General features: G+C 45.6%; 1 protein-coding gene across 3 annotated transcripts in view; it reads left to right on the top strand.

Annotated features, from left to right (window-relative positions):
- Window positions 1–24,390, top strand: part of NELL2 (neural EGFL like 2) — a 1,146,830-nt gene that overhangs the window by 599,242 nt on the left and 523,198 nt on the right. For all 3 annotated transcript variants that reach the window (XM_085653041.1, XM_085653043.1, XM_085653042.1), the window contains one exon: window positions 1,132–1,234. In XM_085653041.1, the coding sequence (XP_085509167.1) occupies window positions 1,132–1,234 (103 nt within the window). The remainder of the gene's footprint in view (window positions 1–1,131; window positions 1,235–24,390) is intronic.

The following is a 24,390-nucleotide window of genomic DNA, read 5'->3' on the forward strand; positions in this document are numbered from 1 at the left end:
CCTAATTTTAAAGTCTATGGTACACTTTGTTGAAAAGTATTTAGAGTTGTTGGAACGTTGCTGGTAAAACTAAATCCATCCACCAGCGGGCAGAATATACAGCTTTCACAACAACATTAGTGGAAATTCTACTGCATTTTGAGTTCCCCTCCCATGCTGTTTGAGGTTTCTGTACTAAAGGGAATTTCTTTGCAATGGACAATGGTATTTTGTTGCAGAAAACCCTGTGCCGATTTCGGCCATGCCAGTAGGCATCTGAAATGTACCTCATAAGTTGGGGTAAAAGCCCTACCTTCCCCCAAATACGGGTATGAGAATGTACCCTTGAGTGGATACTTGGTTGCCATCCTTCTCTGGATCGGGGTCACACTTTTACATAATGTAGGTCTGAGAGACTTGAATTGCTTCCCTGTTCATCTAAGGCCACACTTAAGCACATTACCAACTTTTCAACCGGATCTGCGTTAGGGAGTATGTATACCTAGCAGTACTACTAACTAAAACTCATGCTGGTATGTCCACAAGTAAGTACAAAAGAACAAAAATGCCTCTATTATCAGGAATTGCCATGTGCGCGGTGTCTCATTCTAGCTGGTGTTTGCAGGTGGGGCCCACTGGCACTCATTTTCGGGGACCAACACTTATTTTTCCTCATCAGACTTTAACACAAAAAACAGAGAGAATAAAAATACAAATAAAGAAAGGAAGAAAAAGATGGCAAAACAGTGACAAAGAGAGAATGAAGGAATGAAAAAGAAGAACCTACAATAGTGAAGTAGGGGGTCCTGGGGTGTATGGTGTTGGAAGAAAGAGGCATAAGGTGGAGTCAAGACAACGCTCCCTTAGTATTTGCCAATCCTGACATTCATGAGCAGCGACTGCTGGCTTCACAGCAAAACTTTGGGCAACAGCGCATAAAATATACTTTCGAGCTTCTTTTAAGGTTGAATAAAATAATTTTAAATCTGCTAAGATGATGACGTGAGGTTGTAACAACCCCTTCCTCACAGCCCATCAACTGAAAATAGCCTCTATCTCTGACATGCTTGGATGACTTTCTATAAAGAATATTATAAACCTGATATTCTTGTGTGTTTTTATTGTTTAATGCCAATGATAATTATTTTTCAGAATCAAGTAATGCAGCGTGTAGGAGTTCCCGACTGTCCGACTTTGAACTGTCCCGAGTCACAGCAGATTGTTCTGTTTCACAGCTGCTGCAAAGTATGCAGAGGTAAGGGCAACCTTAAGACCCAGTTCATCATGGAGTTATGACTTTGACTAAGAATGTACAGATCGGCATCATTGCTCTGCTTGTTACCGACACAATAATCAACCACTTTCAATGAGGGTAAGCTATGCAGCTTAAGGCACAGGCCAGGATATGATATGTAATAAGAAGGACCTGGAATTTTCAACTGGAAAGTTCTATTTCAATGTGGTCTTGTTTGAAGAAGTACCATAAAGTGTGAAAACTGAAAGGTCTTAACTACAGAGGAGCCGCTTCCGATCTTGCTCGGAAGGGCTCCGAACGCAATCCGGCAAGAAAAATTACAAGCCGTATGTGTGTTTTCTGACCGACTCGTACAGCTATACGAGCGAACTAGTACAATGAGAGAAACGCGAAATCGCCGACTGAATCGTTTCTGGATCCGAACTGCTCCGTACGTCTCGTCTGTTAGCAACCCGTGTCCGTCAGCGCTTGTTCGCATCGTATTCGGGTGCTCGGAGCCCCAGGGCACGAGTCGGTCGGAAAGCCCTCCACATCCGAGTCAGACGGAGCCTTCTCCCAGCGAGATCGGAATCCGAAGGAGCCGATTCCGAGCTTGCTGGGAGAAGGCTTCGTCCGACTCGGATCTGGACTCGGATCCCTTGGGGGTCCCCCATGTGATCGACTCATAAGATTACGGGTGAAGGGCGTCCGGTGCGGAGAAGTCCGCTTCCTGGAGCTTTAATGTGTCAGAGGCTCCGACTCGATCCGGCTGTCTGAATCGTGCATCGTACTGGCTTGGTCGGCAACTGCCTCCATTGCACTGTACGGTTTGCTTACATACGAGACGTATGGAGCGGTTCAGACCCGGAAAGATTCGGTCGACGATTTCACGTTTCTCTCATTGTACTTGTTCGCTCGTACAGCTGTACGAGTCAGTCAGAAAACACGCGTACGGCTTGTACTTTTTCTGGCCGGATCGCGTTCGGAGCCCTTCCAAGCAGGATCGGAATCGACTCCTCTGTGTTGTATTTTCTGTAGAATCTGGTCTCAATGCCTGGAGTGGAATGTTCTACTCTCCCATTTCTGTTCTGGGAACGTTGTAATTTGAATTGGACGGTTGGGCGGTTAGTCTGGGGGAAGCGAAGAGTACCTGCATGTACTATTTAGGCAGCTCCTTATATTCACTTGAAATAACTCTTTCTTGGTAAAAGCCTTACCGTATCTGTAATCAATAACTACCGATTAATTAGCGATGACTGGAGCTGCGTCATTAACCCTGCTGGCGACATCTTTTGAGGTGCTCCCTCAGACCATGTACATCATGAGTCCAGGTCTCTGTGGTATACAGTTGTTTATGGTGTAGTAGGTGCACCCTGTATGCAACACAATTGGATTGAGGATCCTGCTCTGTGTTCCTCAGTTTCCTCATCGTATGTGCCAGGGCCTGGCACCTCCATGAGTATGGTACTGTACTGTATGCGCTGGGCAACTCTAGTGGGACTTCCAGCGGAATCCAGATTGATTTCCAGCGCTGTTTCCCAGACCCATGTACCCATACCCATGAATGTGTGCTGCGCCTGTGCTAGGCTTTAAGGGCATAAAACACTAATCACCCCACCATCTTGGAAGTAGTTTTTACTGCTGTGCATGTCTTTGACTCATTAGTACTGAAACAGCCAAGTGCAATAGGTCGCAGCTGCCATGTTGGAGGTATTTTTACCCTTCAGTAAACAGCATTGTGCATGTTACTTCTGAACGTTCCCACCCCTGCAATTGTTCTTTGTGGCTGCAGTTTCAGAGCATTTCAGTGCAAACCTGCTGCCATTTGATGGTTGTTTCTGGTGCCATACTTGGAGAGTGAAGATATTTATCGTTAAACGGTACTGTCAATCCAGTCAATTGAACGTAGCAAGTCAAAGTTAGACAAAAAGTGACAAGCAGACTTATTATATATACTGCTTGTTTTTGGCATCAAAAGTTTCATTTAAGTATTCTTTATACGGTGACAATCACACTAATTATTCCACTGCAGATGAGGCCAGACTGGCCATACTGGTTTTGTTACTGGGGGGCCAGTTTTGCAGCAATGCAGCAGTCTTGAAATCACCCACTGCATAGTTTTTTGTATATCCAGTAGTCTTCAGGCAAAAATAGGTGTGCCAAGATAACTCTGGTGAATAATGTACCTGCTGGAGAGAAATCTGAGTTTTGTCTAGTGGTAGTTTTGACTCATTTAAGGTAGCACAAAGGGTTAATATGCCTGCTGCAAAGGACATGTACCATGCAGATCACAGAACAGTATTTTATGTGCATAGCTCAGTGGGTTACTGCAAACTATACAATACAGGATAGAAAGTTAATTGCTAATGTTTTTAATAAGGATTTGTTTGGGTAAAATTTACATTTTATTAGTAAAGCCAACCCTAATCAATGTGTTACGGTCTGAATCCTGGGTTTGTGCTTTTCCACACCAAGCATGGATAACACGTGAATGCTACACCTTGTATTTCCCTTTGTAACATTTTCTATACACTTACTTACTTACTTACTTTAGAAACTTTATTCGGTTATATTTCACACCATACAAGTACACATGTATACAATACGATTAAAAACATTATTCATATTATTACAAGTTCATAGTCACATACAAAAAATCATATTACACGTAGCCCAATGCCAATAACTTGATCCAGATACATGGTAAAGTGCAGATAGTAAATACAACATCATTGGTCTAGGCAATTCCTTAGTTTGACAGTTAATTTTAAAAATTCTTTAACCTGTAAGACGCTATCACTGTACAAAAGCTGCAAATAAAAAAAGGCAGGTTTGATTTGGTTAAAATTAAGTTTCCATAAGAGTGCAACAAGATAACGTTTGCGGGGATATTCATAAAACCTACATAAAAACATAAAATGCAGCATATCCTGAGGAGACTTCCCGTCGCAGCCACAGGGTGCTGCAACCTGGTTAAAAATGTCTGACTTCGGTCGTATTAAAAGATGATGAAAGATGTCAAATCTAAACCTAGTCAGCAAGAATTTCTCATGAGAGGTGAAATTACTGCTTTCACAAGTTTTTAACATCACATATTTTCTAATTCTTGATTTCATAAGCTCCTCACTTTCCCTTTGAGCCAGCTTATCCTTGTAAAAGGCTTGTTTGATTGCTATTATATCCCCCTTTACAATTCCACTAGGATTTTCAAACAAATTCAAGCGCCCAAGCCTGGAAAAACAAGTTTTCAGGTATTTTAACCAGGGGACACGCATATGTTTGTCCTGGGATATAAGATCTCTTACAATCAAGTGGGTAAGAGGTATGTCCTGATGTTATCTGATGTTATCTGATTGACCACAGATGTGATTTGTTGCACATTGTTTAATGCATTGTCCATTTCATTCAACCTCTGTTTAAATCACATCCTCTAATTACATAGTTCTGTATCATCAATTTATTTCTATCACTGCTATACTTAAAAAGAATAAATGTAATATATTTTTTACAATATATCTTATGTTGTGTCTCCTTCTATAACATTCATGTTCTCTTATTGAATATTACATTGTTTATTGTCTTTCTATTGAACATTATTCTGCTGTGTGCTTAGACTGCCTAGGTGTTTATTTTTACAATGTCCTGATTTATCCACAGTGTCACCTAGCAAGTCAAAGGCCTTAGGGAAAAAATATCACTTAGATACTGGATTCCCAGTTCTTCGTGTATTGTCAGGTTGGGTGTACTGGTGGGGACACAAAGTAAACGTTTTAGAAAGTTATTTTCGGCAACCTGCAACTGTTCTCCAGCCGCATATCCCCAAAGTTCGCTGCCATATGCAGCTGTAGGAACAGATTTAGCATTATACAGCGTAATCATTGCATTGATTGGCTTCTTACCCAGTTTAGTCGCAAAGTTAAAAACAGAAGCATTAGCCCTTATCAGTTCACCTTTCTTTTTGGCCAAATGTGGGCCCCAGTTAAGCTTGGTGTCAAACAAGACACCGAGATATGAGAATGTTTCTGTGACTGGTATTGGGACATCATCCAGTTTAAAAATAAAATTCTTTTTGGGTTTATGGCCAATATGCATAATATATGATTTGGAGTTGTTGACCAATAAATTTCGATCAGACATAAAGGTGTTAAAAGCATTTAAAAGCGCCTGGAGTCCCTTCTCCGTTCTTGAAATTGAAAGCGCATCATCTGCGTATAAAAGAAATGGAATACCCCGCCTGCCGTCTCTAGGGCAATCTGCCTGTACATTCTGTAAATAATCATCTAAATCATTAATATAGAGATTAAAAAGGAAGGGGGCAAGAATGCAACCCTGACGCACTCCCTTCTTTATATCGAAGTTACCAGTGGTGTCCCCGTTTGCAGAATATCTGACATTAGCACTGGTATTACTGTGCATATCCACCAAAAAGTCAACTATCCCTGGATCCACACCTTTCTCCCTCATGGACCTCCACAGCCCCGCCCTGTTAACACAGTCGAAGGCTGAAGAAAGGTCCATGAAGGCAAGATGGACAGTTCCCCTCTGTACAATAGTATATTTGCTCAATACAAGGAATAGCTTAAGGCACTGGGTTATGGTGGAGCGCCCCCCACAGAAACCATACTGAGAAATCGACATGATGTTATTTTCGATCGCCCAGCATGTTATTCTCTGTAGTAGAATTCTCCCCATAATTTTGATCATGGATTCAATTAGTGAAATTGGCCGGTAGCAGTGGGGACTGCCCTTATCTCCTTTTTTGAAAACGGGAACAATCGTTGATAGTCCCCAGGAGATAGGACAGCCCACTTTAACAGCTGCATTAAATACTGCAGCCAAGATGGGCGCCCAAAAGTGTGGATCAGACTTATACAAGTCTGGGGGGATCCCATCAGGCCCTGGAGCTTTTCTAGCAGTAAGTCCTTCAATGGCCACCATAACTTCAACATTAGTAAACCTAATAACACCTCCCCTAGCCTCAAGCAATTTCTCAGTTATGACAGGTAACCCAGAAGAGTATAATTGTTTAAAATGAAGTTCCCACTCTTCCTTGGTAATACAACAGTCCAGACCATTACCCGGATCTTCTACCAGGAATGGTTTTTTAATTATTGTCCAAAATCTGGTACTGGATTTTAGGGTAGAGGGATCAAGTAACTCATTCCACGCATCTGCTCTTAGCGACTCCTTATGGGATTTTAGAATAGACTTATATTCCCTGCGACACAGTTTGACATTTTCCTGCACTCTCGGGATAGCTGCCAGTGCTAGCCTAAGATTACGAGCAGCTTTGGAACAATCATGATTGAACCATCTTGGCCCACATTTTCCCGCACTCATCTTTGCTGGGACCAGCTTCAGTTCTGACACCTTCTCCGACAGATTTTGATAAGCAGTAAGAACCCGTCGAGGGTCAGCCCCCACCTGAGTGCAGTTCACAATATCCTCAGTACATGTGTCTACAATGTTTTTATACAGTAAATCTGGAGTCACCATTGACCATTTAAGTCGCCGCCTTCCATCTGTGGTGCCTAACCTCCCGGAGTTACATATCACTCTTTCCTTAGTAAACCAGGGTCCCTTCAAACAAATTGTTAAAGGGTTATGGTCACTGAATTCACTTGGAACAATATCAAACGAGTCTAGTAAAGGCAGCAGTGTTGCTGACAGCAACATGTGATCAATAAAGGTGCCCCTTCCATGCCCCTTAAAGGTGGGAGTATCGAAACACTTAAATGGATCCCTGAGCGTCATGGCCAGGGAGAGGTCCAGGTTATCCAGGAGAGCATTGCATAATTCCCCAGCCAATGTATGATCCAGGTGTAGTCCCTCCATACGCTCACAACTTAAATCATTTATGCATTTATGCAGAGGGTCTCCACACAAGTGAACATTGAGATCCAACCACAATCATGAGGTTGTGATTATAATCCTTTAGAGAGGAAGTGAGAAAGGCATGTAAGACAGATACAGAGTTAGATACTGAGATGACATTGGCGGCATTATAAAAATTCACTAAACATACTCGGCAGTGTACCCCATTTAAAACCAAGCCCATCATACCAGGATCATTTGCATCAATTCTGCTAATTTTACAGGTAACAGAGATAGAAACAAAAATCACCAGCCCACCCTTAGGTCTGCCGCTTAATGATGGTGTGGCCGGGACATAGAAGGCCTTGTACCCTTCTAGAAAGAGATGACATTCAACCAGCCAAGTCTCTTGTAGGCAGATAACTTTAAATTGCTTAATGTAATTGACCCAGTTTATATCTGTCATTTTTGCAGCCAACCCCGCAATGTTCCACGAGACAACATTGCTACCATAGTTTTTTTCTTGTAAATTTGAAGTGGACACCAATTCATCTGAGATTGAGATGCCTTGACCCACAGGCATCTCATGTCAGTTGCACATGTCCAGGCCAGATAAAAGATCATACCTGTTCAGTGTGTTGATGTTAAACCCAGGATTAGGTTTGACCGAAAAATTAGGTCTATTCTGTGTATTGGTAACGTTACCCAATCCCCTCCGATTAACAATATTATACTGAAAGCGGGTGTCCATATCCCGGGTCTGGGTTTCAGCCACTGGACTAAACAACCTTTGTTGGGGGGGGTTATGGCAAAGATGGGCATAAAAATACCCCAGAGGTCGAGCACATCTACTGCTCTCATTATGTATCAGTGACAAAGCTCTTAAGAGAGCGGTGGCCACATGTTGGGGATGTTTAAAGTTCACAATAATGCAGTCTCCGCTTCCTATTTTTTCCAATGGGCCCACCCAGTTCACCCGCCTGACTGCCAGAATCTGATCAGAATAGGCAATTGGGAAGCCACAGTTTTTGTTAAGCCATGACACTGTTTTGTTTTTAAGTGAGGTATGAGACTCGTCATAGGGTGAGGCAGAATGAGTACCGCAGGGTGGGACATTAGTTAGGACTACCACAAATGGCGCACAGTCAGGCGGTAGATTAAGATAACATTTACTTCTGTGCGACCTACTATCTGTTCCCTGTCTTATTACAGGGTCAGATTGAATCTGTGGATCCATTGTTACTTGGGTGGCTGGTGTGGTTACTAATGTAGGGGCCCTACTCACGGTGGTAGGTACTGCCGTCACATTGATGGGATTTGACTGAGTTATTCCCCACGCCAGCCCTGCCTGTCTACCATCCCCAGGTTTATCCCTCAATCCAGTAAGTTCAGCTTGGTACAAAGATACCAGGCCGCCAAGCCTGGACACCTCAGCTGTTAGAGTGTCTATCTTAGTGGTTAAAGGTCTGATAGCCTCCTCTACCTTAGATTCTAATTTAGACTCGAGGTTTTTTATATGGGCAACCAGTTGTGCGATATTAGCATTAATGTTATTCTCCTTGTTTCCAGTAAACACAAAGGGATTATTAAGTGGGACATTAACATCAGCAGAGTCTACAGCAGAAGGGTTTTTCTTCTTGTTCCCACCCCCTTTTATCTGTGTTCGCCTACAGTTACGTACCGGCCTTATAACTGGCAGAACTTCTTCCAAATCCTCACTAGATCTATTTTGATGTTCTATATGGACCTTAGCCCTAGCCACAATTGGCGTGACCGGATTTTCTCCAACAGCACCATTGTCACTAGCCTCTCCCTCAGCGTCCATCGCTATCAGAGGCGGCGTCTCAGCCAGTGTTGTTGCAGGGGGCCCTTTCCCCAGAGATGCCCTGCGTTCACTATTAATCAGAGTGACTTTTTTTACCATGTAATTGTCAATAGTACTATGGCCAGTTGCAGTTTTATCATTTTTAGCCTTAGACATCCTTACTAGCAACAGTACGTGTTGGAATTGCAATGCGACTATATACAAATAATAAAAAGAATTAAAGTCTCACTTGTTACTTAAAAAATAGAGAGATCAGTTCACGGAGCCAGGGTCTCGGGCCCAGCCCAGTCTCCTCAGGCCTCTGAGGGCCACAGAGGGCCCGCCCTTTGCCCGGGCTTAGCCCGGCGTCGCCCGCGCGCGTCCCGCGACGCGGAGGGAGCCGCGTTCTTTTCTGCACCTCCGGGCGCGTGGATCGCGTCAGCAGCCGCTGGGAGGTCTGGGAGCTGTAGTCTCCCCCTGCTCGCAGCCGCGCGATGGAGTTGCGGCGGCAGGGGAGACTATCAGCGTGTGGGTCCCACAAGTGGCGGCGGCAGCAGCGAAAGGACGGAGCAGCAACAAAGCCCCCTGCAGCAGGTATGGCATCAAGGAGCCACTGGTTTCCCCGCTCCACCGAGGGAGCCGCGTTCTTTTCTGCACCTCCGGGCGCGTGGATCGCGTCAGCAGCCGCTGGGAGGTCTGGGAGCTGTAGTCTCCCCCTGCTCGCAGCCGCGCGATGGAGTTGCGGAGGCAGGGGAGACTATCAGCATGTGGGTCCCACAAGTGGCGGCGACAGCAGCGAAAGGACGGAGCAGCAACAAAGCCCCCTGCAGCAGGTATGGCAACAAGGAGCCACTGGTTTCCCCGCTCCACCGAGGGAGCCGCGTTCTTTTCTGCGCCTCTGGGCGCGTGGATCACGTCAGCAGCCGCTGGGAGGTCTGGGAGCTGTAGTCTCCCCCTGCTCGTAGCCGCGCGATGGAGTTGCGGCGGCTGGGGAGACTATCAGCGTGTGGGTCCCACAAGTGGCGGCAACAGCAGCGAAAGGACGGAGCAGCAACAAAGCCCCCTGCAGCAGGTATGGCAACAAGGAGCCACTGGTTTCCCCGCTCCACCGAGGGAGCCGCGTTCTTTTCTGCACCTCCGGGCGCGTGGATTGCGTCAGCAGCCGCTGGGAGGTCTGGGAGCTGTAGTCTCCCCCTGCTCGCAGCCGCGCGATGGAGTTGCGGTGGCAGCGGAGACTATCAGCGTGTGGGTCCCACAAGTGGCGGCGACAGCAGCGAAAGGACGGAGCAGCAACAAAGCCCCCTGCAGCAGGTATGGCAACAAGGAGCCACTGGTTTCCCAGTTTATGTATTTAATTTCTGGAAGCATCAGAACGCATTTTAAACATAATGATAATGCATTTAATAGGGGAAGAGGGAAGAATGAAATAACCTCAGCGTATCTCTGAAGCTAATTTACACATGTATTATTCAAGGTCTCTGTATTTGTGTGTGATGCAAAGTGCTCAAACACCCTACACTGGCAGAGGTGCCATATAACAAACAAAATACATGTGAGAGATGGGCTATGGAGAGATGAGAGGCACTAATGGGGGATGATAGTGAGGGAATCATTGAAGAGCCCCAACAAAGATTGCACTTTAAGGTCATAATTTACTATGCTTTAAAAGCTAATATGGGATTGCTCAGAGGTGGTCGCAGGCCACGCCCCTTTCTCCACCACTCTGCTAACGCGCCTCCTTGCGCGCTCTTTGTTGGAGCATGAAGTCGCCTTGACTCTTGAGGGTCCCTGGGGGCCAACTAACCCTTCTGTTATCTACAGTGAGCCCACACAACTAGATTGCTGAGAGGTAGTCAGAGGCCATGCCCCCTTTTTACACCATTCTGCAAACGCGCCTCTTGGCGCACTTCTGCTTGGGGGATAAAGTCTAGTTTAGTCCTGAGGTCCTCAGGACACAAGGAGACCTCATAGCCCCACCAGCAGTGCACCAAGCTGGGCGTTTGAAGAGTGGTGTAAAAAGGGGCATGGCCTCTGACCACCTCTCAGCAATCCCACTTTGTGGGGATTACTGGAGGTAACAGGTGGGCTAGTTGGCCCCTAAGGATCCTCATCATCGAAGGAGACTTCCCCAACCAAGAGTACGCCAGGAGGCGTGTTTGCAAAATAGTGGAGAAAGAGGGCAGGGCCTCAGGCGCATTAGCGTCTTCCTTTTTTTTTAATTTTAGGAAGGGGCTATGTGGCCCCCTTCCTATGGCCATTTTGGGCCCGGGGACCACATCCTCCAGAGCCCGGCCATTTAACAATAAAAAAAATTAAAGGAAGAGTGGCCTCCCTCCTCCAGGCCAATTTTGGCCCTCGGAACCCCATCCCCCAGGGCTTAGCCTTTTTTTTTAAATTGGGGATTGGCCTCTCATTGGGGACCGCGGGGGGAGCCATAATGCCCCCGCGGTCCCTGCCGGCTCTCCACCTCCTGTGGGAGCTGGCATTGCTTTTGGGTAGAGGAAGCGTGTTGGACCTGGCCCTTTTTGCCGAATGGTCCATAGACTTTTCGCCTTCCACCTGTACTTTTTCTGACCTGTTGTTGGCTATTCTATGACTCTGGGCACTTTACCACTGCTGTTCAGTGCTAAAGTGCATATGCTCACCCTATGTAAAATGTATATGTTGATTGGTTTCCATGTTTGGCTTATTTGGTTTACTATCAGCCCCTAGTAAAGTGCACCAGGAGTGCCAGGGCTTGTAAATACAAATGCTGCTGGTGGGCTTGCAGCACTGGCTGTGCCACCCACAGACGCGGCCTGGTAAAATGTATCTAAGGTCTGCCATTGCAGAACCTGCGTGCAGTCTGGTACTGTCATGCTGACTGGGCAAGTGCACACACTTGCCAGTCCCTAAACCTTCCCTTAACTTCATTTCAGTCACCCCTATGGTAGGCCCAAGGGCAGGGTGCATTGTAAGCATAAGGTAGGACAAGCCCTGATGTGTGTGGCATGTCCTAATAGAGAATTACAGCCATTTTTGTTTTTCACTATTGGAAGGCTACCTGTTCTCCATAGGCCAGAATGGGCTGTTAGAATTTTTATATTCTCTTATCCTAACAGACCCAGGGAACATGGTAGAAATTCGAGTTTAGTATGCCTGAACTCAGAATAATAAAATACATCTTTTAGTAAAGTTTATTTTAATATTCTGTGTTTGCAAATACCACTTTTAGAAAGTTGGTATTTGCTTGCCTGACCATTTCAGCCCACCTCTGCTATGATGTGTATCTGCCTGTCTGGTTGTGTGAGTGACAGGGCTGGGGAAACCCAGAGGGGCAGGGCTAGGTAGCCTGGTGGTGAATAGGAAGATTGGCAGTCAGATGGGTGGGAGGAGTACACCTGGGCTCTGAATAGGGTTGTGCTCTGCTACCACATTGCTGGCTCCACCTCCTGCGGAGCGGCTGATGTCTCTGCCCTGCACCCTGAATAGAAAGGCAGAGTCATGTCAACAGAGTGCTCAAGAACTGGTTTGGACTGGGCAAAGGCCCCTCAACCCCAGAGGAACAAAGGAATTAGGGGTATAAGTATTGGGACCCTGCTCCCAAGAAATTAGATCCTGCTGAAACAAGAAGAACCTCTGCCAGAGGAGAAGGAACTGGGAAAGCTGTAGGAGGAGTAACTGTCCCTGACCTGGGGGATTGGCCTGCAGTGGTTGCCTTCCTGCTGAAGGAGAGGAGAAAGACTGCTAAAGACTTTACTTCAACTTGTGCTTTGAAAGATCTCCAAGGGCTTGAACGGAGCTTGCCCCCTGAACGAAGTCCCAGGACCAGTGGACTTCACCCCCAGCTCCCCAGAGTGTTTTGGAAGTGCCTGCTGTTGTTGTTGGGCCTTCTGAGGGACTGCGTGACGCAAGGAGCTGGAAGCGCGACGCAAGGAAGAGAAGCGTGCCGCCGTCGGAGCTGTTGCCATCGCATCTCGCAAAGAGTGTCGCCGCTGCAGCATCGCATCGAGCAGAAGCGTCTCGCATCATTCCGGAAGTGTCTCGCAATGCCGAAGAAGCGTGTCGCCATCGCAGCCATCGTAGCTGTCGCATTGCACCGCATCGAGAGAAGAGTCTTGCATCGAGGAGGAAGCATGTCGCCATTGCAGCCATCGTAGTTGTCGCATTGCACCGCATCCAGAAAACCACCTCGCATCCACGGAGAAGCATTGCCGCCGTCGTAGCCGCTGTCGTCGCATCTCGCAGAAGGGGTGTCGCCGCTGCAGCATCGCATCGAGCGGAAGCGTCTCGCAACGTCGGAGAAGAGTGCAGCTGCCAAGGCCGCTGTCGTCGCATCTCGTCAAGGGTGACGCCGCTGTAGCTGACGCATCGAGTCGAGCCTTCTCGCAACATCGGAGAAGCGTAACGCATCTGGAAGATCCCGTCTTTATTTCTTTTGCACCAAGAACTTCAACGCAACTGCATCGCTGCAACACTTTCGTTGCCCTGCGTGTCGCATCTAAGGTACATTGACTTAAAGTGTTGCATTTACGAACTTAAGAGAAACTAAGCAATCTTCTACCAACTAAGCAACCGTATTGTGTATTTTTAATCGTTTAAAGGTCTTGTGATAATCCTATATAAAGAATCCTTATTTTTAATATAAATACCTGTGTGGTGTCCATTTGTAGTGTTGTCCCTTTCTTTACTGTATGTGTTCACAAATGCTTAACCTATAACGCTCTGAGATAAGCCTTGTCTGCTCGCGCCAAGCTACCTAGAGGGTGAGCAGTGGTTGTTTTAGTAGTGTAACCCCCTTTCCCTGACTAGAGGAAAGGTTCCCTGCTTGTCACAAGTACCTACCTGTGCCAACCAGAGAACCCGGATTCTAACAAAGCTGCAAACATGGAGCTCCCTCTTCCCAAAAGCAATTTTGCTTCGCTTCATGGAAGCAAGAGCATCTTTTCTGCTCTTGCTTCCATGAAGCGAAGCAGAGTTTGCTGTGGCTTGCTGGAGGCGGCCCTTGGGGGTGGTGGTCCCCAGGGCCATGGAGGGCTCCTGAGGCGGGTCGCGTGACCCCCTCCCATCTACTTTTTAGCCCTGGGGATGTCGTGGTTCCCAGGGCTGCGGGGGGCCAGGAGCCCCCTCACACATTTTCTTTTTTAAAAGCCCCAGGTAGGTGACAGTCCCAGGACCCCGCATCTATTTAGATAAACGCCCCCTGAAGCTGGCCCACCTTGAGGCTTAAATAAAACAAAGGTTTTGCTTTGTTTTAAAAAAAAGTTTTGGCCGGATTCACGCACACAGTGTGAATCCTGCCGAATATGTTTTGCAAAAATGCTTTTTTTGGCCCTCAGCTTCCCTGTGGGACCCCTTGAGCAGGCCTAGGGGGTCAGGGTGAATTTACCCTGCCCCCTTTTCTTTATTTTTAATGTTTTTGAACCATTTTTCTCGTGACTCAGTTCAACTGAATCACAAAATGGCTGACAACACTTCCTGGTTGAAACTATTGGCAGCCATCCAGACTGCAGGCTCGAGAACGGGAGGGTTCGTGGATCCATTGCAGCCATATTTGTATATCAGAGACATTTTTTTAATTTTTCAGGAACTGTTGAACGTATTTACACCTTTTAACAAAAAGAGTGCTTTCTGAACCAAGAGCTACCTTTTTGCTAAATTTGTTGTAATTCTGTTTAGCAGTTCGGGCTGTAGCCATGTCTAAAGTTTCCTATGGAAATTAACATGGAGAAAACGCGTTTTGGGACCTTGGCCCCTGCTTGACCAATCACCCCGAAACTTTCAACACAGCAGTTGAAGTGAGTGGGCCAAAGATATTGGCAAAAGAAAAAACACTTTTTGAATAGAAACAAGGTTATGACTACCTACTGGTGACTGCCAGAGGCTATGCTGAGAGTGTGGTTGTGGCAGCCATAAACAAGGCCAATAAACTACAATGCTCAGAAGCACTAGCAGATTGAACTATGAGGGATTTTAAGACTTCTCAACCCATTGACCAGCCTACTCGGTTGCTGTTAATATTCAATCGACAGCACAAAACATTAAGTAAAATAGTAAATAAGAACTGGCCCTTGATTGTTAATGACCCAATACTGGGTGAACGTTTAACTGCAACTCCCAGTATTACTTACAGGAAGGCTCGCTCCATGAGCAATGCCTTGGTCAGGAGCAGCCCTGAGGTCATCTCAACAAAAAATTGGCTCAATAATAGAACAGGGTTTTTTAAATGTTCCAGCTGCAGAGGGTGTAAATATGGCCATAATACTAAATTATACACCACTCCTTTCAAACAGAAACCAGTTGAGATAAAAAAAATTCTCAATTGCAAAACTGAATTTGCAGTGTACGTGCTGGAGTGTCCATGTGGCCTGCGCCATGTGGGTAGTACTAAACTGCAGGTTCACAAACGGATACTCCAGCACATGCGAGCCATAACTAACAATGATGCTGCTTATCCAGTGGCAAGTCTTTTCAAAGAACATCATGCAGTGATCTACAGTATTTAAAATACTTTGCCATTGACACTGTCTTGCCTCTCAGAAAGGGTGGAAATCGTGATAACCTTCTACGCAAACTGGAAACTTAATACATCTTAGAGCTGGATTGTAAAACACCACTGGGCCTGAATGCAAGTGAGGATGTTTTCACTTGTTTATGATATTGCCTGTCTCAAACACTTTTTGATTTTTGTACTCTCCTTTTTAGCTGAACATCAGAATAGTCTCTCATTTATATCTAATTTTCATGGTTAGTCATGTTATAATTTTATACACATTTTTAAACTAAATCGTGGTTGTGATTTAGTAGGGTGTAGGCACTTTTTATGTTTTTAGTAGCACCAGCACTTTATGTAAAATCTATGGATAAATGCCCACTTGGGCGGGACTTGCTCATTGCACTTTGTATAGCATCAACAATTATGTGCATACTTGAATATGAAACAAACAAGAGCCATGGTATTTTACCACTATGAGTGATCTGCAGACGAGCTATAGTGATCAGAGAACCTTGATATATCTCTGGTAGGATATTAATGTTTTTTAAGACTTATTGTATATTTTATGCAGTGTCTTACTTCATTTTATCCATGTCTTAAAAATGTTAGCTCGATCTATGGAATGTCAACACACTAAAAATTTTTTTTAGATACAATCTATATGGATTTTATTTGATATTAACCATGTGTCTTTTGTGTCAAATATTTATATTATCCTATGAATATTTATTAATAGCACATTTTGCTCTCTTTTGCACATATTTAATTGTATTCTATTTTAGAATCATATTTATACTATACCGTGATAAGTATTCAAAAACTACAATGAATACCTTGTCAATTTCCATTATGTTTGACATCACATGTGTTTTCCCTTGCACTTGCACCACTTGCACTTTAAAAATGAAAACATTTCTCCGTTTCGTGTCATGTGATCAAGGCCTCGTTGGAGGCTGAAACACGTAATGGCAGAGGTGCAGGAGTTTTCTAAATAAACCACCTTTGTACTGATCCTGGGTCTGCTTTTTCGTCCTTCTGATTGTTTGGTGACGGAATCCTTTGAATATATATAAGTGCAGATAAAAAAGTGCATTAGCATGTATGAGACTGCGCCATATGGTCTGTTTCAACATGGCGTCTCTTTATGTGTGCAAGGCTGCAGGGCAGACAAAATGCGTCACCCAGAGCACAAGAGCACTGTGCAATAAAGAAGCATTGAGCAACACTCCCTCGTTGTTGGTGTTCCTTATCAGAGTGTGCGGGTAAACAATAATATATATGTATGTGCCCATCAGCCATCAGAGACTCCCGGGAGCACACCCCCAATGCCGCAGCTGTTGAGCAAGTGGAGAGGGCCACATGGCCCACTCTCCGAGCCATGATAGGCCCTAAGAAGTCCACCGCCAGGTCTGACATTTTGCAAAATGGGGAGGGGGCCATGTAGCCTTCCTCACTGAGAGCCTGATTTAGAAGTTGGTGTAGAAAATTCTCTGCCGCAAACATGTCCGCTGTATTATGATCTCCATAGGATAGAATGTGATTGTAATACGGCAGACGGGATAGCCCAAACTTTTGTGACGGTGTGTTCCCCCTTCGCTCAAAGTCTCTAAAGCCCTGGGGGGGGCACCCCAGGGCCAATTACTTGAAGGTAGGGGGGCCATGTGGCCACTCTCCCTGAGGCAATAAGGGCTCTGGGGGTCCAATGCCCTGGAACCGGGTCACTCGATATGCCCCAAGGAGTCCACCGTGGAACATATTGGTTTTCCCTGCCCGCACCGGCATGGGTAGAGAAACCTGTATTTGGTTTTGCTTGGCTGGAGCTTAAAAAAAACTCCCACCAAGCAAATACCAATTCTACTCTCAGGCGGCGGGAGCTTTGAAAATGCTCCTGCCCACTGGGACTTTTGATCTGTTTCCCTGCCCGCTCTGTTGCAGGCAGATGAAAATATCGCTCCTCCCCATAGGGAGTAGTGTTAGTTTCTGTTCCCTGATGGTGGGAGCAATGCCGGGACTAGGGCACCCACCTATTAGATTGTTGGCCCCTGGGGATGGGGTCCCTGTGGTTGAATTCAGCCATGGTGGGGGGCTGCTCATTCCTGTCCCCTCAGAATAATGGCCGGCCCCAGGTAATGGGGTCTCTAGGGCCTATATCAACCTGGGGAGGGGGGACACACTTACCCCCTCCTCTTTATTTACAAGAGTGGCACTGTGGGATGGGGTCCTCAGGCCAATAACAGCTCAGGGAAAGGGGACGTGCAGCACCTTCCACTCATTTAGATATATGTACAACCCTGATGGACAGGGTTCCCATGGCCCCTAAGAGACTTGGGAAGGAGGGCCGCATGGCCCAGTCCCCTTTATTTAAATAAGTAGCCCCAGGGGATGGTTCCCAGCTCAGGGAGGGGGGTGCCCATCCACCACCACTAATATTTTTTAAATGGAACTAGGAGATGGGGTCACACACACAGGTACACACACACACACACACACCACATGTAAGAGAGCTCAAACAATGGGAGAAGGTTAAGAGCCTAAGTTATCAGTGAGTTAACAGATGTCCCAAAGTGTAGTTCCTCTTGCTTCCAGGCATGTGTCCCTCTGACTAGAACAAGTTGTACCATCCGTGAGTGTTCCAACAATCTGGTATGACATGGCAGAATCCCTCCTCAGCCCTCGCTTATGGGTAGCAAAGTCTTTAGGGGCTATCCCCTAGACAGCAGTCAAAGCTGTACCCTATATTGCTTTCGCAATCATGCAGTGACTTTTCTTCAGGGGTGGCTTCTTCTTTGGAGCAGAGGAGCATCGCTCCACTTAAATGCCCCCCAAAGCCCCAGTGATGAAAAATAAAATGGTAATGATTACTATTTTATTTTTCATCATCCCGTCCTAAACTGAGCGTCAGGACTGGGCGGGGCCTGCTGAGTGGCATTAGGGAGGAGTGGTGGGCAAAGAGCTGCCGGTGCACTGTTTAAAGTCTTTTTGGCTGGCAGTCTTGCACAGACATGCACACTTTAACTCTCTAAACCCAGCTGCAATAGACAGCTGAGTTGAGAGCAAATGAAAGCCTTCAGTGTGCTAGCGAGTGCGGAGAGAGGCCCTCCCTCTCATGCTGCTCTCATGCCGGTTAAGAGCATGTGAGCAGCGCCAGGATTGCTCAAGGGAGGTTGCTGGTGCCTGCAGGCCACATTAAAAGAAGTCCGGAGCATAGGACATGTTTAGCAAGTGTTTCTTTTTTTATTTTATGTGTGCGTGTGCGCCCCCACGCCTCTCATCCCCCAATATCCCCTCCCCCCACCATAGATGCCAGCTGCTCTGCTTTTCTCCTGGCAATCTCTTTGCCTCTGAAACTCTCAAGCCTAAAATGTATTTGTGTAGGCGATGCTTCTTTGGAATGGAAAGGTGTGGCGATACAGTATGCTTGTTCTGTAATTGCACCCCCAGACTTTTCTGTGAAACTGCTTGATTCTATCCACTGCCTGTCAATTAAGTGGGCCAAGATTCTAAGAAACCGTGGGGCATATTATCAAGAACGGCGTTAAAATTATCACCGCTTTAAGCGGCGCTAATGGGCTTGATAATATGCTCTTGATAATTCCAATAGAAGCCCATGTTCTGGTGTGAACCCGCGCTTCTATTGGAATTCTCTGCGGCATATTATCAAGCCCATTAGCGCTGCTTTAGCGCCGTTCTTGATAATGTGCCTCCATGGGCGCTCTTTATAATTCGTTGTTCAAAGTGTTTCCGGAGTAATATAAACTGTGATTGTATGATTTCTGTTTGTTTGCCTTCTTTAGTTCTCTCCGTTATAGTAGCAGTTCTGTGAAATGTATAAAATTAATAGATGCCGTTATTAGGAGCCCATCTATCTCTTTATAGTTGCGTTTTCAGATCTTGTGATAGTATAACTGCATCAAAAATGTGTGCAGCTCATCATATACATTAATTATAATGCAATGTATGTTTTGGAGTCATAGAAACCTTTTACAGGTCAGGGTTTCAGAAAAATAATTGAATGATGCATGATGTTGTAATGCGGATAGAAAAATGCTTCCAGTCAGCTCCTGTTTCCTGTGAGCCATTCAGGTGTGCAGGGAGTCTGAAATCTCGCGGGTGTCACTAAGCATGAAGCAGTCTATTCTTCTTCCAAGTACTAGGACCACGGGATGCAAAAAATGACAGTGTTTCCTCGGTTTGTATTTTATTTCCCTACGGATACAATCAGTTCGGTTTGGATGCCATGGCAACCGAGGTCAAATTGATGTTTTTCCTCCTCCACTGGATGGTTTGCATTGGATTACACTCTTAACAATAAAAGCGAACACTCTAGAGGCCCTGGACATCCTTTATTGTTGTAGGATTGTCCTGGATAAAGCTTGACTTGAAATGAAGGAACACGCGTTTAACAGAATGTCACCTTTGTGCATCCTTAATACCACTGGTAGTGATGCAGACACATGCCAATCTTGTTTCATGGAGGCTTTTACTTTTACTCAATGCCAGCATACTGAGGGGCATATTATCAGGCACGGCGTTAAAATTATCGCGGCAGAAAACTGCCGCTAAAGCGGCGATAATGGGCTTGATAATATGCCGTAGAGAATTCCCATAGAAGCCCATGTTGACACCATAACATGGGCTTCTATTGGAATTCTCTGCGGCATATTATCAAGCCCATTATCGCCGCTTTAGTGGCAGTTTTCTGCCGCTAAAGCAGCGATAATTTTAACGCCTTGCTTGATAATATGCCCCTTTATTCGCCCTGCATCTTTTCTGATTATCTTCCATAGTGTTCACAGTCCTTTATGTTTTAAATTTTAATATTCATCCTCTACACTGTAAAAATCGGCTCGGCGTTGTCCTGACCATATATGCACTGAGGGTCTTTTGACATAAAGACTTCATGAAAGAGTTTGAATCTAGAACTCGTGTGACAAGGAGAAGTGGCTAGAACTGGGCCGCAGCATAGTGATATTAGTAGCGGTTGCTACCTAATGGGAGTAGTGGGCGGGAGTGGGAGAAAAGGACAAAAAACACTTACCTGTGACGGCGTCTTTCACCTCTCCTCCGTCCTCTTCATTCTTCCTGTCTCCCCAGCAGCAGGAAGCAGCAGGGAGCACCCAGGCTCCCAGACTCCCCTGAGCCAATCATAACACTGGACTGCAGCATTGCGATTGGTCTGAACGCCGTGGTTTAGCTCTCAGACGAGGAATGGTAGGCTGGGCATGTTCCTCACCAGGCTGTGCATTACAACCTGGTGGGTAAGTATCAAAGTGTGCATTACTGTTTGGCTGGCACAAGAGGGCCGGCCAAGCACTCATGCACACTTAGGAGTGCAAATCACTCCTCCCCCCGCTCTGGTCAGCCCCGCCGCTGCCCGGGAGCCACTGACTGCAAAGGGTAAAATAAAATGATAATAAGGATATGTTATTATCATTTTATTTTTCCTTTTGGACAGTGGGGCGATGCTTCTCCACCTTAGCGGAGGAGTTGCCACTGAGTGATATCCAAGGAAAGAAATCAAGTTTTCACCAACCCACAGAATGAGTTAAACGTTTTTCTTGACAAGCCAAATTGGAAGAGAGGGTATTTTCACCAGGTGAAACATTTTTAGAGGCAAGAAACAGTGGCCTCATTCATGGGGATTTGGCGTAGGGCAGTACAGCAAGTCACCTTGCTGTGCTGCCCTAAGCCAAAGTGAAAGGGCAGGAAGGCACCGTATTTATCCAATATTGTGCATTCCTGTCCTTTCCCCTGTGCTGGTGTCATTTCGGCATGGTGCAAGGGTGCCTGTGTTGTCAGCAGGATTGTTTTTGTGCCAGAAGGGGCACCTTCTTGCAAAAAAACTATCCTGGGAGGCTTTATCCTCTTTCTATGGAAAGAGGTAAAAACAAGGAGAAATAAAGTTATTTCTCCTCATTGCACCTTCCCCAGGGAGGCGTAACGTTTTTGTGCATTCCCAGGTTTACTTGGTTTTGTAAATATGGGGAAGCATCTAAATTCATGGGTGTTGTGTGCCAACACCCACTGCAATGCCCATAGAATGCCTCTCAAGCACAGAGTAAATCAACGCAGTGGTTTGCGCTGCCTTGCCTTACTCCATATCTATAAGGTCATTCAAAACCATGCAAAGTGGCTTTGCATGACCTAATCCATATGCTTTTGTAGTTTGCGTCACTGGAGCGTCACAAAAAGAGATGCTACGACAGTGCATTGGGCTCATAAATATGCCCCTGTATGTCTCTGTTTTTCATACTTCATGAACATATAGCCGGATAGTATAGACTTTGTCCACAAAGGGTCATAGGCTGTTGAGCTGGGGCAGTGCTGAAAATACCTGAACTGGTCTTTTGTTTTCTACTATGCAATGCTTGAATGGGACAAATTAGAGGAGACAACAGAGCACAAAGTATGGCTGCTGTCTACTGGGATAAAACAGCCTAGGCTAAGATAAGTCCCATTTAGGGCCTTAGCTGTGAGTCAGGCAGAAGTTTTTCCTAAAAATGTACATACAGTAGGATCAGAGGAGTATTACTCTCTTAATATGTGTTTGCTGTTTCGTGCATTATTCCATATCCAAAGGACTATTTCCATTGAGATGTACAAAGAACAATTTTACAACTCAAAAACACTCTCAGTCATCAAACATTCAATTCTTTATGTCATACATGTATTACATTGGGATTATTATCCTAACTCTTCTGCTCTTATTCTTATGTGTCGGGCTTCTGCGTTGCCTTTTAACATGTCTCGCACCTCCCATGATGCTAACTCATTCTGCTTCCAATGGGTGTTTTTGTACAAATCACCATGCCCAACTTGGTGACTTTTCTTTCCCTTTCTCCCGGCGACACTTCAGCAGCTAAGCTTGGTCTCTGGCTTTTTGCTGTAGCTCTGGTCATCCACTTTTCCCAACTTTTTTTTAACAGAAAGGAATAACAAATATATTCAACGAATGTGAAAAACATAAGTGAATCAACATGCAAACATTTATGATGATAGTGAAAAATCAGCCACCACTAACATATCACAAACATTCACAACAGAGGGGCCGATTCCGATCCGGGTCGAAAGCGCACCGAACGCCATGCAGCTGGAAAAACTACGAGCCGTACACGTGTTGTGCGCCCGACTCGTACAGCTGTACGAGCGAGCAAGTACGATGCGAGCTGCGTGAAATTCGTGAAAGTTAGCCTTTCCTCTCATTTTACCTTTGTGAATCGGGCCGTGTGAGTCTTACACTGACAAGTGGTGCCACCCAGTCCTGGACCCTTTGAATTGGACCTGAAGGTGCTCTACCAGTCCATCTGTGGATCTAGCAGACCAACGCATCTCCTCTGCTGCTCAGCTCAAGCCCAAGTAGAACAGATGCATTACCCCTGCTGCGTGGTCTTCCTGGTGCAAGGACTACGTATAGTAGTCTCGCAGCTCCTCTGAACCAATGCACCGCCTCAGCTGCGCGATGCATCCTCAATGCCGGATTTTGCATTGGAAGCCCTGGTCAACGATATCTTCAACAAAGGCGCAGGATTCCACATCGCAGACTCGCATCTCCTTGGAACCAATGCATCACCTCGGCTGCACAACGGATCCTCAATGTCAGACTTCTCATTGCAAATGCTCATCAATGGGATCCTTGACAATGATGCTGTACCTCACATCGCTGCCGCGAAGCTCTCAGGAACACTTGCATCACTGCAGCTACGAGATGCTATCTTGACGTGGAACCTCGTAACGCTCGGAAAACAAGATTTAAGGTACTCTTGTTTAGCAGGCCTATTTGGGTCCTAATAGCCAGTCCACACTCCATTGCGGTTGGCCTGAACTTGTGACTTTGTCCCAGTCCAGTGCAACCAGATATCCACAGTTGGCACGGTTTGCTTTTTGGCATCATTTTCACTGAAATCTTTGAATGTGCATATCTCAGGTTCTACTGATTCGATCTTTGTCATTTTGGTCTTGTTGTATTTATTAAAAGTTACTCTATTCTTCTAATCTGGTGTAGGATCTTTTTATTGTGTGTTTTCACTTTGCTACTGTTTGAAGTGGTGCACAAATACTCTACAAATTGCCTCGAAGTTAAGCCTGACTGCTCTGTGCCAAGCTACCAGAAGGTGGAGCGAAGGTTACTTTGGGGTTGCTTGTGTCTTCACCCTAACAGGGATTGTGTTGTAACCCCCCCCTCAACCAGTAACCACATTCTCACAGCTGTCAAGTGGATCAGTTATTGTGTCACCAATCAGACCCAGACTATTTTTCCTTCATGTATGTCTGATGCAAAATCCATATGCTGTGGTGTCCCACAGGGCTCAATTCTTTCACCATTTTTGTTTATCATCACTATGTCAACATAAGCCTAACTACTTTTCTCAACTGGAGTTTACTTTTATATGTAGGTGGATGATATGCAGCTGATATTCAAACTCTCTTTTACACAAAATCCCTCAACAAAGTTCATCCTCAGTTTAAAAAGTCATTTTTAGTAGTCTAACCTCAGTATACCACTGGATGGCTGCCCATTTTCTTAAGTGCAATTCTGTAAACACCTAGCTGCGTTTCATCAAACAGTAACATATGTATTTGTAAGGCACACGTTCACCCACAGGTATCATACCACTGAAAAACAGATGTTTATTGTCACCCAACTCATTTTATCAACCCCATAAGGATGAAAGGCTGAGTGGACCCACCGGGATTTGAATCTGTGACCATAAGGAGAAACACAGGCCCCTACAGTGGACACTTTAGTCCACTGAGCCACCAGATCTGGCATAATGATATCAATAATTAAACTCTACTAGTTGGCCAGATGTGATAGGGGCATAATCTAGGAATCTAGACGGATTGTAATTTGATCCTTGAACACCAGATTTCCAAAGGGACTAGTGCGTGTTCCCAACAACTGTAACTAAAGAAGAAGATTTTGCCGTATATCGACAACATCTACCAGTCATCTTGTACAATCCCACCTTTTTATGGGAACTCTTGATATCTGGGTCTCTATGTAAACTCATTAGACAGATCTAACCGGTGCGGAATAAAGCAGCATGACTTATTTTCGGTTCTCATCATTGCAACCACATTTCA

The sequence above is a fragment of the Triturus cristatus genome, chromosome 4_1 (assembly GCF_964204655.1).
Source record: "Triturus cristatus chromosome 4_1, aTriCri1.1, whole genome shotgun sequence".
Taxonomy (NCBI): Eukaryota; Metazoa; Chordata; class Amphibia; order Caudata; family Salamandridae; genus Triturus; species Triturus cristatus.